The 17,224-nt window shown below is 42.9% G+C and overlaps 1 protein-coding gene across 3 annotated transcripts in view; it reads left to right on the forward strand.

The window, feature by feature from the left end:
• FNIP2 (folliculin interacting protein 2) overlaps positions 1 to 17,224 on the forward strand; it is a 457,199-nt gene that overhangs the window by 387,949 nt on the left and 52,026 nt on the right. For all 3 annotated transcript variants that reach the window (XM_069631342.1, XM_069631341.1, XM_069631343.1), the window contains 3 exons: positions 1,666 to 1,812; positions 1,901 to 2,070; positions 13,529 to 14,831. In XM_069631342.1, the coding sequence (XP_069487443.1) occupies positions 1,666 to 1,812; positions 1,901 to 2,070; positions 13,529 to 14,831 (1,620 nt within the window). The remainder of the gene's footprint in view (positions 1 to 1,665; positions 1,813 to 1,900; positions 2,071 to 13,528; positions 14,832 to 17,224) is intronic.

A 17,224-nucleotide genomic window follows, 5' to 3' on the forward strand; every position in this document is an offset into this window, starting at 1 on the left:
GCGAAGTTCTTCAGAGATTATGTAAAGCTTACTAACTAAACTAACTCGCAACTTTGGCATGCATGAATGAATGACTGGTATAAACCATCACATGAAAAAAGCTACTGGTATGATATAGGTGCATTCCAACCCGTGTCTTTTATGGGGACATTGGGTTAGAGGTCTCTCCTCCAGGTGTCTTACCAGAAGGGGCGATCTCTGATCTATGGTCTCTGGGGCCTCATGTTTTTAAACACATTGGGGGTTGATGTTTGTGTTACCAGAATATATATGGCCACTCTGGATTAGGTATATGGTGGGTGAACTGAAGGTGGTCCAGGGGGAGGGACTGATGACCAGATGCGTTCAAAGGGAATGGGGGCATGGGTTTCCAGGGACTGTTGCTTGGCATGGAGGGGGTGGAGAGGGCATGAGTCGGTCGGCAGAGACGGATGGGGAGCTGGGGCTGGAGCAGGCCTTGGCCTAAGATTCTGGGATGAGCAGATCTTGTCAGTACTCGATACTTGCTAATAGCAACAATGAATAACTACTTCTCCATGAGAACAGGAGTCGCGCAGAGCTGGCAGAGGGTGGAGGTGGTGGGGGCTGGTTGTGAGCGGTGCTGGGAGAGGGAGAGTGGACATTTCACCAGAGGGCCTAGAAAAAGATGGCGCTTGGAAAGACACAAAATGGAGTACAGTCTACAAACCTGAACAGGACGTTCATTTACGCTTATCACAAATAGGAGATGAACATACGTACAGATGGGTGGAGCTGTCTCACCCTTCATTCATACTTTGTTTACCTGGTGCGGTAATGGTGCAGGGGGGGCGAAATATACCGCCCCCCAACACACCCCGCTGCAGGGTTATCTACTTGCAACACCAAATAAATGTATGTGTGCTAGTTAGGGATGGTATGATATGGAATGTTTAGAGCACAATTACACCGATTACACCTCAGAGCATCTTGGCGCAGACAAAAACAGATATAAAGTAGACTAATGTTAAGTGTTGTAAAATTTAGTGCATGGCTGGAAATGTAAAAAAAATACAGCTAAATGCCATGACACGAGAAAGACATCACCTTTGGTATGCTAGTGACTGTCTCATCAGTAATCATATGTTCAGAAAATATTACCAAAATTGCTGCCATCATATGACAAGATGTCAGTTATAAAGGGAACTGAGGAAGAACCGGGCATCCTCCTGAAAATGGTTTTATGGTTTTTAGACGATTAGTCAATATTGCAAAATATCTGTTCATTAGTAATGATGTATTTTGAAATTTCCTTTGGCTGACACATTTTGCGGACTTATTTGATATAATCTATTTTTTAGGCTCAATTAGTCAGTATCACAAGGGTTTCCCCATGTTTCCATTCTGGTTGGTGTGGGGTCAGGGCAGAGTTGGGGGGGGGGGGGCGTGTGGGGGGGGAATGACTCCTTAAGTTTGTGTTAAGCCCGCGTGACAGCCGGGTACCTTTTTTAATGCTATTGTTGTGATTTCAGATTGCATTTAATAGTGATCTGGATAAATTACTAGCCCTTCTGTATATGTATTCTGTATTTTGTCTGTGTCTCCTAGGAGTACTGATAGTGGACCCTAGATGCCGTCCCTTTTCGGGTACATTATCGTGTTTGGTGGTGTGCACTTTTCTAAGAGTAACCTAGTTTCTTTTCACAGGGAGACTATTTGGAACCTCTACTCCCTTCCACGGATCACAGAACCAGTGTGGCTGACCATGATGTCCAACATGCCAGAGAAGAACCAACTCTGCCAGCACTTCCTCAAAGAATTGACCCTTCTTATAGAGCAGACCAATAAAAACCAGTATGTATTTACCCTGTTAGTGCTTGGACCATCCTCGAATATATATTGTATTGCCAAGATAATGTTATGGATTATTTTACTTTTTCAGATTTATGGCTGCTTTAATAACTTCTGTGCTGACCTATCACCTGGCATGGGTGCCAACTGTGATGCCAAACGATCATCCTCCCATAAGGTCATTCTCTGAGAAGCACGCCTCGCAGTCTGTCAACACTTTGGCTAAATCGCATCCCTATAACCCCCTTTGGGCTCAGCTTGGTAAGTAATGCCAGTTAGAGAGTGGCGGCTGGACAAATTGCATCTGACCTTCCTTAGTTCCTCACGATAGTCTTGCATGCAACACAGTGGTGTACCATCAGTTAACTATACATAACATGGTTACCAGGTACAAACCTGATGCGTAGATCTTTGCATGACCTTGCATGATATAAGTGCAAATGTCCGGCAAGTGTAGGTCTATATAGTTGACTTTGAGTGTAGTACTTTGAATTGTTGGTATATAGGTGATCAGAGGCTTGTGATCACAGATGGCTGCAGAACCATGAATATGCTTCAAGAATTGGTGGCGTTTTGAGTGAAACTTGAAGTGCTGTCTTTTTTCTTTATAACTTTTAGAAGACTGCAATATTTTGTAGTTATTTTTCTTCTGTTAGGGTTGGAAGAAACTAATATTTTGGGGTGACCGTGGTCAATGCAGATGAAAATGCATTGAACATTTCATCATGAAAAATATGGCCATGGCGTGTGCTCATTTATTTTACTTTCTATGCCAGGTTCTGGCCCCATTAGGTTCCTCATCTTTGCGTTTGGCGTTTTGCATTTGTTTGGCCACTAGATTTCTTGATTGAACTGTCACTTTTGCAATAAGTCAATTATTCTTCTTTCTTAGATGCCAACATGTCGCAGGCCATGCGAGGGGAAACTCGTCCAGCCCTGTGTCCTGTTTTATCCTTTGTATAGTAGGCTTGCTGGTTTGTTTTCCTAATTATAAATCGTGGGCCAAATTACAAAGAAAACAAGCACTGGTTTAGCATTTCTCCAATTACATGGGGCACGTTGGCATTTTAGCTCTTCCAAACGGCAAAAGGAATTGCTGTCTGGGACTTTTTTGTGGCAGTAGAATCTACCGTTTGAGCAAAGTCACACATTCTGCAATGCCCCGTAGTAACCATTGTTGGAAGTTCTGCAAATAATTTGTCTACCCACAATGCCTTGCTGATTTTGCTCTGAACTGGAGGTGAACTTCCACCAATTGTTACTATGTGGCGTTGTAGCATGTGTGACTTGGCTCAAATGGAATATTCTGCTTTCAAAGGCTTTATTTCTAAGCCCTTTTAAGCCCACCATAACTTTACTGGTAATTGTTAAACATTCCCCAACCATAAGACTGTCGAGCGGTGCTACGCTGATGATCCCTAATAAGGGTGAAACCAGTTATGTAGTTGTCTGCATTCCTGAGAAATGTCTGTCTTGGGTTGATTATGCTGTTTATGAAGTAGCACTGCCCTGTAAGACGAAGGCAATTTTCTGATGCAAAAGGCTTGCATTTGTGATCATTTGCATACAGACAATGCCTTGCTGATGTGAACTGGAAGTGAACTTCCGGAGATGGTTACTAGGTGGCGTTGTGGCACATGTGACGTGGCTCAAAGGGAATATTCTACTTTTACATTTCAGGTGGATTTTATTTTTTATTTTTTTCATTTATTTAGCTCACCTAACCCTCAAGTATCTGGGCGCATTTCGTAAAGTTACACAATGAGTGTTACATAACAGACAAGAGAAGCAGTGTATTAGTTAGATGCATCATACATACAGGTACATCACATAGACGTTTAACACTTAATTACAGATTAGCAAGAAAAAAACATACATTTATGGTGCCTCCTGGGCGAGGAGCCAATTTTTTGTATTTTTCCTGAAACGGGGGAATGATTTTTGTAAGCCTTTTTAAACCCACCATACTGGTGTTGACTGAACTTTTTTGTAGCAGTGTTTTTCTTTTTACTGCTTCTCTTCCGCTAACTTCTGTTAGGTGGTTAAGTGCGTGTTCACATATGAGAAGATTCTAGATGCACACTAGCTACCATGTATATAATTGTGATGCCTGGGGACTAAACGTGACATTCACAACAATAGCTAGTTTGTAAATTTAATTATTACATTTTGTGTATACAGCAAGTAAGCAGACAGGATAGCTTGGGGGCAAGGTACTCTCCTTGAGAACAGAATGATGCTGTTGAACTTGTGTTCTATCCCCAGTCAAGCGCTTAGAAGCAAGAGGAGTCTGGCATGAAGTGCTATATAAATAACCAATAATAGTAATAAATCTTTCAATATAAGGTACATCTGATGGCAATCTTATGTTGGGAGGTGTCAGTGGAGAGATTGTGATGCAGCTATCAATGAAATTAGATTCCTATATAATCCCCACTTTGTATTTTCTTCCAAACGAATACCTTGTTCGCCCTTTTTTCATTGCAAAAGCTGTTACAGCACTTCTTTTTCCAGGGAACTATCTAGCTTGAAGACTCTCTTGCATGTTTGAAGGATTTACATGTCCGGTATCTAGAACAGACACAAGGAGGGAATGGATACCCAAATCACCTTAGTTGAATCTCTCCACAGACGTAACTACCAAAGGTCTTTTTATCTCGTCTCTTACGATACATATTGCTGCTGCAACTAGAATGTCTGTAGCCACTCCGCAGGGGTCCACCATCAGTAAAAATGAAATTGCCAGGACTTGAGGCAGAATCTGTCGCTTTTCCAGGTGTCTTGATGGCAGCTACATCAGTTTGGTGGCACTGATTTGGCTGGGCTCCCTTGAAAGCATCTTTTGATCTGTGATGAAGTGCTAGGATGACTTCAAGATCGCTGCAAAAGCAGGTGTCCTTTTAACTTGCTTATAGAAACATCACAGTGCCTGTGAGCTAGGAGAATGTGAGGGGCATGATGCAGAGGAAAGCAGTTGCCCAAGTCTGACAAATGGTGCATGGTGAAACTTGGGCTCCAAGTTCCGAACAGAATACCACATCTGGTTGGAGTGAGTTTGGGGTACATGTTTCTGGAATCGGGAAGAAGCAAAGTGTGAAGAGAAACAATGCTACTGGAACCTATTGTCAACGTTCAAAGCAGTAATGAGCGGCTGAGCATACATAGAGAAACTGCATGGTGGGACTTGAAGTCTAAACCTTCATCCCTTGGCTGGAGTTTTTCCTCTCATTACCGCCAAAAAAAGGTGTTACCACCCACGCTAAATGCTCCAAATCCCCAACAGTTTCGCATGAATTGGAAACCACTCCCTCAAACTGACACTTTCAATTTGGTGGGTTTGTTGCCATTACAAATAGTGATAAGGGTGTTACAGTTTGGGGATACTTACACACGAAATGCAGCCAAAATCTGAATGCGGCACAAAGTTCCTAAAGACAGCGAGTCTGACAAACATTGTGGCGATACAGACGAGACCTGGTCTTGCAGGGCCCCTGTGTATCCATCTTTATTAAATACTCTTAATCTCTCGTCCCTTGTCAAAACTCTTAATTGTACTAAGCTGTCACTAAACCTAGATATACTATCTCTCTATATAAAAGTTACATTTGTGGATATGTGTGTCTCTGTTCAGCATACTCCCCAAAATGCTGCATACCTGATATTTGGCATGTGGATAGGTTCCATGGTGTAGACAATGTGAAACGTATACAATATAAATAGATATTTGTTTAATTTTCTTTTTTTTATAGTAGGAATTACTGTGCGAAGCATGGGTGCAACTGCTAGTATGGAATATAAATTCTAGGCACAAAATCTGGGTCCTACCTGTAAATTTAATTCACCGATATTTGATGTATAATCAATCCAGTATGTCCTTGCATTCCCAGATGTAAAGATTATTAAGATCCATAGCCTGTTAAGTCTCCCCTGCCAATGCTTGTTTGGGAAAGCTGCATACAGTCTTTTTGCAATTGTGTTGCAATATTCTGTCTGTGGTTCTTCACCATCTACCCAAGTGCAGTAGCCACAGATAGTATTTGTTAAACTAGTTCACCTGCCTCCTATCTCCTGGGAGGTGTACAATTGGTAGATGAAAGTACGGAAGCTAATTTTCTGTCCCCTGTGAAAATGATAGATTTTTAAGTCTTTTCCTTTGCTCTGCACTTCATGCATAATCCCACCTTATGTCAGTTCCTTCTCTCTGCGCATTCAATGTCGGGTGGGGGGGCGGGGTTTCCACTTACAGGGCTACATGACCATTTGATTTTTCCCTGGTCTAGGCTCCTGGTCCATAGGTTTGCCCGAACCTCTTCTGAACCTAGGAACATGTTGCAAAAAACTGTAGAAAGGATGGAGGTCTACTCTGCTTTTTTCTGCAGCTACGTAAAGTTTACAAGATTTGTTTGACCTGCCTGGGCCCTCAACATTCTAGTTCTGCACCAACGTTTTTTGGTCCCCTTACAGCATAGGACCTGAGCGACATGTTGGTTTTTGTGGCCATGTGCACTTGAATTTCAGATTCTTTAGAAGTTCCTGAATAAACACATTTGACACATACTCTGTTCCCGGGTAGTTGTGTTAAATGACTATTGCACCCACACAACCTCATTCTATGTCATTTGTGGTGCCCGTTTGTCGTAGCTCCATCCAACCTTGCTTGTTCATGAGCCTTAAGTTATTACTCAGTGTTTTACAGAACTAAAGTCACTGGTGTCGAATACTCTTCCCTTTTTAAGTAGGAAGGGTCCAGAGATATGCTTCAAATTGACACCTTATGGAGCTTGCAGAATAGTAACTAAATACCTAACTCGCCTTATCACTAGGGGAATGATCCCTACCTAACCAAACTAGGCTGCTCGTCTTTCGTCAAAAGCCAAATCAAATGGCCACAGTCCGGCGCCTACTTCTACCCTACCCTACCACTAGAACTAATAACTAAAGATGGCCGGAATATAGATCTTCTGGCACCTTCCCTTTAGCCGGATTTTCTGGGCTTCGTTCCAGGGTTCTTCAAATTACAAACAGTTCTGCAAATGTAACCACCTAAGTAGTGTATATTTATCTGGGTTTACACATTCTCTTTCATGAGCTTTTGTTGCACGTGCTACATATTAATAGGTCGAATATCCCGGAGTTTGGGAGGACCATTAATATCCTACATGTCCTAGTATTTCTGTATTTAACCCCTTACACTTCTTCCATGTAATTTGAGTCCTTCAGACTCTTTCCATTCAACTGTCTTTGTTGGGGTTCAATACACACTTGTTAAAGTTGCAGCACCTCCACTTCTGGGTCCTCTCCCCTGGTTTCCCTTAATTTCTCTGGTATTGGTACTTGTGCTTAATTCAGAGGGTTATTCAAAGTCTTAGTAATAGGTTCCAGTGTTCATAAACAGTTATACATGGCAATTTTCTTGGTGCTTCACAATATATAGGTTTGTGCTTTCTCTGGACCCACAGTCAATATTGCAGTTCCTTTCCTGTAATGCATATAGTTTCTGTTGCCTCCCCCTCTCCTTATTCACCCTGTTACCTTCGCTTGACGCGGGTGAATTCAGTGAATATGTCTGTGTGCTCGACGTAGGTCTGCCAAAGGGAGGTTTCGTTTCCCCAATGCTTTCTGGTTTCAGTGTTGATCGGCCTTCGGACCCACCACAGCTGTTCCATGGTCATGCCACCACATAGGATGGGCTGTAGGATTCCATCCTGACAGCGGTTTCCCCACTGTTTGTTACCACAGACCTCCAGAGTCCTTCTCTGGCTCATGGGTTGCTACTGTTACAGCGGCTCCACGTGGCACCGCCCCTCAAAGTGACTACAATGGATGGCTTCCCCTATGTATGTCTCTCTCTCTCCTCTCAATCGGTTTGTCGCTTTTACATACAAGTCTCCATTCAAAGGGGCGTTCCGTTTTCCTTCGGGAGTCGTATTTGATCCAGTATCTGATTGTGCGCCCTCAGGCCCATGGGCTTGCGGTCCATTACAAAAATTAAAATAAAGAAAGAAAATTACCTAAATCCAATGTATAGGAAGGCACATTATTTGTTATTACATGCAATCTCACATAAGCAGAAGATAGTGTTGCTTGCATAGGGAGTTGCATGTGGGAATGTGAGTCCTTATCCACTAGAGGGGCATCACTTCTTCCGGGTAGAAGGGACAAATACTCTCGATTTGTCCATTTTTACAGAGAACATACAGAAGAGCCTCTTTGTCTGTTGGAACGTGCTGCAGTGCAGGGGAGCACTGTGCTGAAGGTTGTCTGCGCATTTGAAAGGACAATGTGGGAACAAGCCCGCATTGAAAATGAGAGGAAACATGTATTGGCACTTTTAAGTATTTAACAGTGGATTTACGCTCTGGTCAGTGCAAGAATATATAGCCAACAGGCACTTTCTGAATAGAAGCATGAGGACAGTGGATTAGAATGTAGATGAGTTTCTCAACCAAGAGGATGATCACATTAATATAGTGAAGAATTTTTGGAATGCAGGCATAACACTTGAGGAAGAACAGTGCAAGTACCGTTTAAGGGAAGTTACACTGACACATGATTAATGAGATCCGTTGAGGATATGAAAATATATAGCTACTGGGCCTAACGCTCAGTATCCTGGTGCCCTGTCCAAGATTGAACACTACCAGGAATTTCTGAAAACTGAAGAGATTGCTTTGAGGACAACCGTTAGGTTGAAACACGTGTCAGCTGTGTTGGATCTTATCAATCAATCAAGACATGAAAAGACATCTCTGTGCATGATACTGATCAATGCTATTTGGACCTATTAGAGTGAAGGTCGATTAATGTATTTTGGGTCACAGCAGTGTCTAGCATCACATAGTTCCTGTAACCTGCATAGAAATTGTGGGTGCCTTAATATCTCGCTCGACCATAATGGGCAACATCTGGGGGCAACAAAGAATTATCCAAATCCCTCTCTGCACTTCCTGCCTGCTTCAAACTGTAGACTGTGTTTGGTGAGGGTAGACTTCTCTGCTACACAAGTAAACCAAAGCATTTCACCAGACACTTTGCTAAGGAGTAGCTCAATTTAGCTTTGAACCATGTGGATATGACGAAGATCATAGCTCTTGGGGCATTGATATGCAGCTAGCCATGGCTGCCTTCCTCTTGCCTCTCCCAGAATGCACAACGGAGTGCGAAGTACTGTATGATGTGAAAGAGTTAGTTGTATTCTATGTGGACGAGGGACATCACTTGTTCAAGGTAGAGGGTGTTCACTGCAAGATTGCAGATTTCTACCTTGTCCCCGCTGTTACCAGTGCTTCCCGTCAGCTATCCCATTCATCTACTAGATATGTGAAGTGACAGATTCAGGACTTCATGGCTTGTGAGAGTTCATTGGGTTTTATATTGCGCAAACCTAGCTGGAAAACAGGCTGCAGTACAAGCAGATACAGACAATCGGGAGACAAGAAGATACCTTTGGGTCAAAAGATTTCCTGTCTTCACAAATGTGACAAACTAATACGTACGTAAGTAGACAAATAATAGGGTGGTGCTCAAGCTAGGAGCTGAGCTTCACATGTGTTTGGGTTTCAGTCACTATGGCGACAAATTGTTAACATTTGCATTTAAGATTTGCTACATATATTACGTATTGTGTGTCTCACAAAAGGTTTGGGTATCGCAAATTGATTGACTAGTTGGATGTATGATGTTGCACCAGACATTATTACTACTAGGTAATCTTCAGGTGTACTACTATACTCCCTATTTAATAATAAATTTTAGAAAGCTGCTTGCAATTGTCACAAGAAAATATACTGTGAAAATAGTGTATAAAATGCTTGACTTCATGCTCCTATACACAACATAAAATAACGCCAAATGATTACATTAACTTGAGATGCAATTTACAAAGAACCTACTGTGCAGGAAACTAAGTTATGTGATACAACATCAGTGCATAGAAAGATCACATTTCAGAGAGCATTAGAGGAAAAAGTATATACAAGACAATCCTGACTGTCTGAAAAGTTCATACAGCGCCCAATATACGTCAGAAAAAAGCCTAGCGACAATGATCTCAGCCTGTGACCTCTATCTTGATGTAGAGATCTCGTATCAATCATACTGATAACTCGCAGGGTTGGAGAATAGTTCCCACCTCTAGTCACTATCACGCTGTGGCGCCTAAGCATCAGGGGTAGTCCGTATGCCGACATGTTTCGTTCCATAAGGGCATTCTGGGATCTTCATCAAAGGATGTTCAGTTCAGGGGGTGATCAGTGGTCCTATAGTAAGTCACTGGCTCATTTTCTGAGGTAATACCTGTGTACATTAAGGCATAACCTCACGACCTGTTACAGAGAAATGTTTCACTATCTCTAAGAAGCAAAGTAAAAAAAAAGAATGCATCACTGTCCTCTGGTGGTCAAAACTGAAAGGTACATGTGAACCATATTCCAGTAATAAATGTAAATGTGAGGAATTAGTCCTGTTCCTAATGTAGGCCAGTAGGTATGATTCCATATGCACCCCAGGTACCTCTGAGTGTGTAGCTCTGTGATTTCTGAGCAGCCCTCATTCATTACCTAATTGCTGCTATACACAAGCTAAACCAGCAGCTGATGTAATAAACCTGCCTTCAGCATGTGTGCCTTGTGCCACTTTATCTGATCCGTGCATGAATTTCCTGTTAAAAACAAGCACTGGCAAAGCTAATGGTTTTGTCTATTGTGTAGGGATTGGATAGGTATTTTCTAGACACTGACGTAATGGAACTACTTTGCCATTAAATGGCAAAAGATGGAAATTGGTGAGAGTACCTGGGCATATGAAGTCAGTGCCTGGCAAATTGCCTATCTATTACCTACACACAAGAGAAAAATGTTGGCTTTCTGAATGCCTGTTTTGTAGGTTGGAAGCTTCACTAGTTTAAAATTGTATATATTTGATATATATCGGTGAGGCAGTCACTGCACTAGAGTTACTATAGTTAAGGTGAGTAGCATGATCCATAGGAAACGTGAACATTGATTTGCTAATACCTTTTGACTTACATGATGGTTGAGATTTTAGAAACAAAAGGTTTGTCACGGGCCTCTTCAAACTGGGAAAATATTAGTAAAAAAAATTCAAGTTTTTCAAAAGCAAATAAATGCTGTTTTCGGTCTTCTCCCATTCATTTTCCCATAGACAGAAAAAGTCAAAATTTCTGCACTGGGCAAAAACCGCTGGACGGAATTGGACCAAATAAGAAACAACTTGGGCATTAAGCTTTGACTCGAATTCCGGCAGGGGACTGGGATTATTTTGTTCAGTTGTTTTTAAAATCTTTCACAGGGAAGTGGGCTCCCCCTTCTCCCAAAAGTATAGCTACATTTTTCCCCATGGTGCTTTGCAGCAGAAGCAGAGCCTTTTCATAAATGAAGACCCGCCTCCTTTTTTTTTTTTGCTCGATGCGAGCACTTATGCTAATACCCTGATAATAACAGCGGTAAAAAAGAGGGCTGTATGCGTCACAGATGGCAAGTACAGTTTTCACGCTAATTACTGCACGATTAACATGATAAATACTGTGGTAATTATCAGGGGAATGGAAACTAAGGAACATAAAATAAATGGGGGAAGTCTGTTATGATCACATCTACTAGACCGGGGGAAATGGGTCTTTGTGCTAGTGGCCCTGGCCAGTAGGCCCCAAAGAAACCTATTGGTGCCACGGCCAAGGGACCAGGACAAGCAGGCTTGAAAGAACCTATTGTATTAAAATATACAGTGGACAAGGTAAAGGCCATGCTCACTGGCCAAGGCCGAAGGCCATGGCTAGCGGGCCCTAGGGAATCCTATAGGTGCAACATTTTGGCCGTGGCCACTGGGCACTAAAGAAACCCATTGGTGCAACATGTAAAGTGGTTATGGCCAAAGGCCACCGCTAGTGGCCCTTCAATAAACTATGGTATAACAAACCCCTTGAAAATTCATTGAAAAAACATGATTTGGGGGACAGTTAAGGTGATCAGATTTAATGCAACAAACATTTGAAATCCAGCAGATGTGGGATTGATTATCATCTATCTTTCTTTCCCGCTCACTAGCCATGGCCTTCGCCCATGATCATTGGCCCCGGCCTTGGCCCCTTTATGTGTTGCCCCAATAGCTTTCTTCCGGTCCCACTAGTCGTGGCCTACATATTGCTCCGGTAGGTTATCCCAAATGGGCCCACCATCCATTGCCTTGGACCATGACTGTTGGCACCGGCCTTCGGCCGTGGCCCCTTGACCTGTTGTCCCAGGAGGTTTCCTTGGGGCCCACTAGCCATGGCCTTTGGCTATGGGAAGTGGTCATGGCCTTCGTAAACGTCTGCAAATAACTGCAGTTATCTGTAAAGAGTGTGTAAAGTCCAACACGCTTTCCTCCCCTCCCAGGCACTCACCAAGTGCCTCCCACCTCTTGCCATGTTCACCCACCACTCCCCTCAAGTCCCTTTTCCTCTCCCTAGCCATCTCCCATCCCCCCCACACTCATTGTGTCGCACTTTCATTCCCGGTCACGCTTTCTAAATAACCAGGGTTATCCCACGTGAAAATGTTAGCGTTCTGAACTTGTCCCAGATACCCCATTCCCTAATTTCACATGATATACTTCCTTTTTCTTTCTCCAAATATATTTTTTTCCACCTTATGTTTTCAGCTAACCCGGTTATACCCGTTAGAAGTGCAGTTCTCTCATGTCGAGCAAAAAAAAAATGTTGGCTTTTCAATTCTGAAAGGAGTCTGCTGCAAAACACCAGGGGAAAAATGTACCTATAATTTTCCCTTCTCAGTCAAATATTTAATCAACTACTCGACAGAAGAGGACCTTCACGGTAACAGAGTCAACGCTTTGTGCCTGGTCCAATTCCATCCAGCGGTTTTTGCTGTGTGATGTGCAGAAATGTGGATTTTTTCTCTGTGGGGGGAAAATGAATGGGTGTAGGCTGAAACCGTGTTTTTGTTTTGAGGGTGGTTTGAGGGGTGACGAACATTTGTTTTGCAAAATATCAGCCAAATTTGTCATGCAAGTCAAGTCATTGGCAATTCAATTTTCTGGTTTCCTATGGAACTTTATACTCAACTGTAGTGCGGCAATATATGTATACATATATTTGTGTGTTTTATGCAAATATTAACCAGCCCAGAAATCCACAGGCAAAATGGCTCCTGGGAAGTTGGGAGGGGCGTAGGCGATTTGTACAGTTGTCACCTTTCCCATTTGTCTAATTCTTGTCATGGCTGCAGACTGACAATATTGACCGTGAGTAAGCATTGCTGTGTCTGGATGTGCTTTGGGACTGTTAAGGCAAGCCTAGCTAATGGTCACTGCAACTATATTTAAAAGCTACAAAACGGTTCCCCTGATGCACAAAGAAAAGTCTGTTCTGTGATAGAAATTTATGTAACTGGTCCTTCATAAAAATGTCTTCCATGCAACCTATTTGTTCCGGCGGAAGGATGTATTTGGCACTGCTAACCTGCATGTGCACCTTTCATATGTTGTCTCTCGGATCTGTTTATTATAAAATTGGGCATGGCTGGAGTTTTGTTAAAACATAAGATAGCAACCTGTATTATGTCTTTGTTCCAACACCGGTGCCTTTCCAGCATTTACTTGGTTATTTTAGAATACATTTTACTGTCTTGTAACTTTTCCTTGGTGCAAGGAACACCAAAACTAATTCAAAGTCTCTTGGCTATATTGTCTCTATATGCAGGTGACCTCTACGGGGCAATAGGCTCTCCGGTGAGACTTACTCGCACTGTTGTGGTTGGAAAACGCAGAGAGTTGGTTCAGCGTATCCTTTACATCCTGACGTATTTCATACGCTGCTCCGAACTTCAGGAAAATCACTTGTCTAACAGCCTGGAACCTGAGGAAGGTGAGCAAGCCATTGATGGGGGAAACATCACCACAGCCCTAGAGAAAGGCGAGGTGGAACAATCAGAGTATGTTGTGGTCACTGTAAAAAACGGCCATCCCCCTTTTGCTCACCTCAGTGGTAAGAATAATGTCACTTCATCAACAAGTAGCAGCACAGAAAGCTTTGAAACTACAAAACTGGAAGCTGATGTCTTCAAACCCCCAGAACATTGCTTAAGGGACCTTGCATCTGAAAGGATTGTACATGGTAGTGTTGGAGCTTCCAAAACAGTGGCACCAGCAATGAAAGAGACCAAGAGAGAATCTGTAATCAGTGTTACCAGAGCTGCAGCATATGGCTTGGAGGGGCTGGCCAGACCTATGAAATTAATGGCAGAAGGAGAGATCCATGTCCCTAAAGGTAAAGATCAGGCAAGCGCTTATCCACTTGGAAAACCAATTGATCGTTCAGCTGCTGTTCCATGTCCTGAGCGACTGCTTCAGAGCGAGAGAGTCACTTTCAAAATTGGAAGCTCTGCCTCTCCGGAGTATGACCTTGAAAGCCACGGAAGGGAAATTGATGAAACGTTAAAGTCAGTAAGAGAGCCCCCGAAAGTACTGAGTAAATCGGTACGGCAACAGAAAGGGAGGTCCAAAATTGCTCACGCTCAAGCAATGCCTTTCAAAGATGCACAGAAGCCCGGCAGAAAGCCACATGTTTGCTACACTAGGATACCCTCGTGTGAAGGTGGTACAAGTATATTTGATGAGTATTTTATTGATGGTAACAATATTGAAACTAATACTGTTGATGTTACATTGCCTCCTGAGGCGTCGAACAAAGACTTTGTAGCATCCGACATTGTGGATGTGACTCATTGCTCCCATAGTCAGCCGAGTTCTTTGCTAAAACCAGACAGAGCTGCCGTTCAAACGCAGAACTGTGGTAGAGTGGACTCTATACATGTCCCATGTGGGGATGCAGTAAGAAAGTGTGCCGTCGGCATTACTGTAGACATTCCAAGAAATGAGAGTTCAGACAGTGCTCTGGGAGAGAGTGATGATGAAGGAAGCACAAACAATGGAGCAGTAACTGCTCCAGCTTATGTCGACGAACGTCAAGAGGACCTTGTGGAAGAGGAACTTCCGTTACCCCGGTAAGTTGTATGTTTTTGTGTGAAGCAGCTCTAAAACCAAAGATGATTGTGAATTTAACCCATTGTACTGTAAAGAGAGATCTCACTTCACTTGCTGAAATATTCAGTGTGGGAAATCCAAATACTGTGTTCACAAATGTTATTTGTTTGAAAGAAGTCTATTTTTATGGTTTCGGTCTATTTGACGTAAAACATTTGACCTAATCACATTTGATCGAATTTATTTGACCTTTATTTCGGTCTAAAATGTGGTTGGAGACTCCCTAAAACCCCCCAACTTCACCTTAACCTATTCTATACCCTTACCCACCTCCATATATATACTTAATTAAATTTGACCCAAAAAAAGGTCCAAAAAATCGGTTAAGTGTTTTTAGGTCTATTATGCTGATACCATTTTTTATTAATTGAGCATTCATTCAGTTTTGCAAACACAGGCCAGCTAAACCTGCTTGAGGGTTCCTGTTGGTGTAGATTTTAGCTTCTTGCACTGTTTGAGGGTGTCCAGTTAAAGTTTCGAATCCTTTTGGTCGAATGCCAAAAGGATTGAATCAATGGGCCCGAAAACAAAAGGGTCGAAAAACATTTTTTACAAGTATATTTTTTTTGGGCTTTCGTATACATAAAAAAGGTTGTTTTTGATAAGAAAAACGGGTTGTTTAGGGGCGGAACCCCCCCAAAAAATAAAAGCATTTCGACCCTTTTTTTCGGTCCTTTTGACTCGATCCTTTTGGCATTCGACCAAAAGGATTCGAAACTATGACCTATAACCCTGTTTGAGCTGTTGATGAAACTCAAAGATTTGCAGGAAAGTGTTTTTACTGTTTATACATGTGTGTTGTTCCAGGGAATACAGAAAGGCAAGACAGGAAACCATTGCGTTTGTTGCACGTATGAGCGAGCGTTCACAATCAATTCTCTCTGGAGATGAGCTTCAAACTTTTCAGTGTGAACGCATTGGAGATTTATTGTATATAATGAAGGCTGGCACCTTATCATGCACGTGTCCCAAAAGACAGAATAAAGTACACACCCCACTAGGGAATGAGACCAGGAGAGTAGTTGCAAGGGAACCAAAATGTATATAAGTAAAATAAAAGCAAGCAAAGCACTCTGCTGCCCGAGAGCGCTCTGCCAACAGATACATGAGCAGTACATTAAGAAGGTACCAATCGTCATGGATGACATCACACAAAAGAGGCAGTCTCACAACGAAGATTGGCTCGGCACCTATACTACTCCCAGCTCCCTAGGGGTTGCCTGGGTCTCACTGGTTGCTGTCTCCATCAGTCACAGTGCACATGGTCAGCTGGGATCATCCTTGCAGGGTGAAGGTCAGCCAAAGTTCTTCGGAGATGATTTAAGGCTATCTGACTAAACTAACAAGACTTGGCATGCACGAAATAATGACTGGTATAAACTATAACATGAAAAGGGGCTATTGGTGTGAAATGGGTACATTCTTAAACTGTGTTTTTATGGGTGCATGGGTCAGGGGTCATTCATTCAGGTGTCTTATCAGGAGGGGCGATCTCTGATTTGTGGTCTCTGGGGCCTAACGTTCTTAAAACACATTGGGGATATATGTTTGTGTTACCAGAATATATGACCACTCTGGATTAGGTATATGGGGGTGATTTGAAGGTGGTCCAGAGGGAAGGGTCTGGTGACCAGATACATTCAAAGGGAATCGGGGGCATGGGTTCAGAGGACCATGGCTTGGTAGGTAGGGGGTGGAGAGGGCAGCAGAGATGGATGGGGCACTGGAGCTAGAGCCGGCCTTGGTCTCACGTTGTTGGATGAGCACATTATGTTAGTGCTCGATACTTGCTAATGGCAACAATGAAAGACTCTGTTTCCGTGAGAACAAAATTACGCTGAGCTGGCAGAGGGTGGCAGTGATGGGGGCTGGCTGTGCGCGGCGCTGGGAGAGGGGGAGTGGGCATTTTGGCAGAGGGGCAGAAAGCCTGGACAAAGATGGTGTTTGGAAAGAAACAAACAAAATGGAGTACAGAGTACAGGCCTCAACATGTTTATGCACTTCTATCACAAATGGGAGATGCACATAAGTACAGGAGGGGTGGAGATGTCTCCACCTGTCCCCCTTAGCTCACACATTTACCTGGTTTGAGAATGGTGCAGGGGGTGGGATATACTGCCTCTCCCCCAACAGTATTTATGGAAAGGAACACTGTTCTTGTACTTGCTGAAACACTTGCATGAGGTGCTTACAAAAGAGAACAGTCGTGGGACGCTGTGTCTTACAAAGCGATATGAATAAACGGTGATTAACCAGTAGCGCTAAAGATCGAACAGTGAGATGTAGAGCAGCCATGTGACTGTCTGACCAGCGACTTTGGGTAATGGGGTGTGCAGCAAGATTAGGGTAGTGC

This window comes from Ambystoma mexicanum, chromosome 6q (assembly GCF_040938575.1).
Source record: "Ambystoma mexicanum isolate Mex_15411 chromosome 6q, UKY_AmexF1_1, whole genome shotgun sequence".
NCBI classification, from domain to species: Eukaryota; Metazoa; Chordata; class Amphibia; order Caudata; family Ambystomatidae; genus Ambystoma; species Ambystoma mexicanum.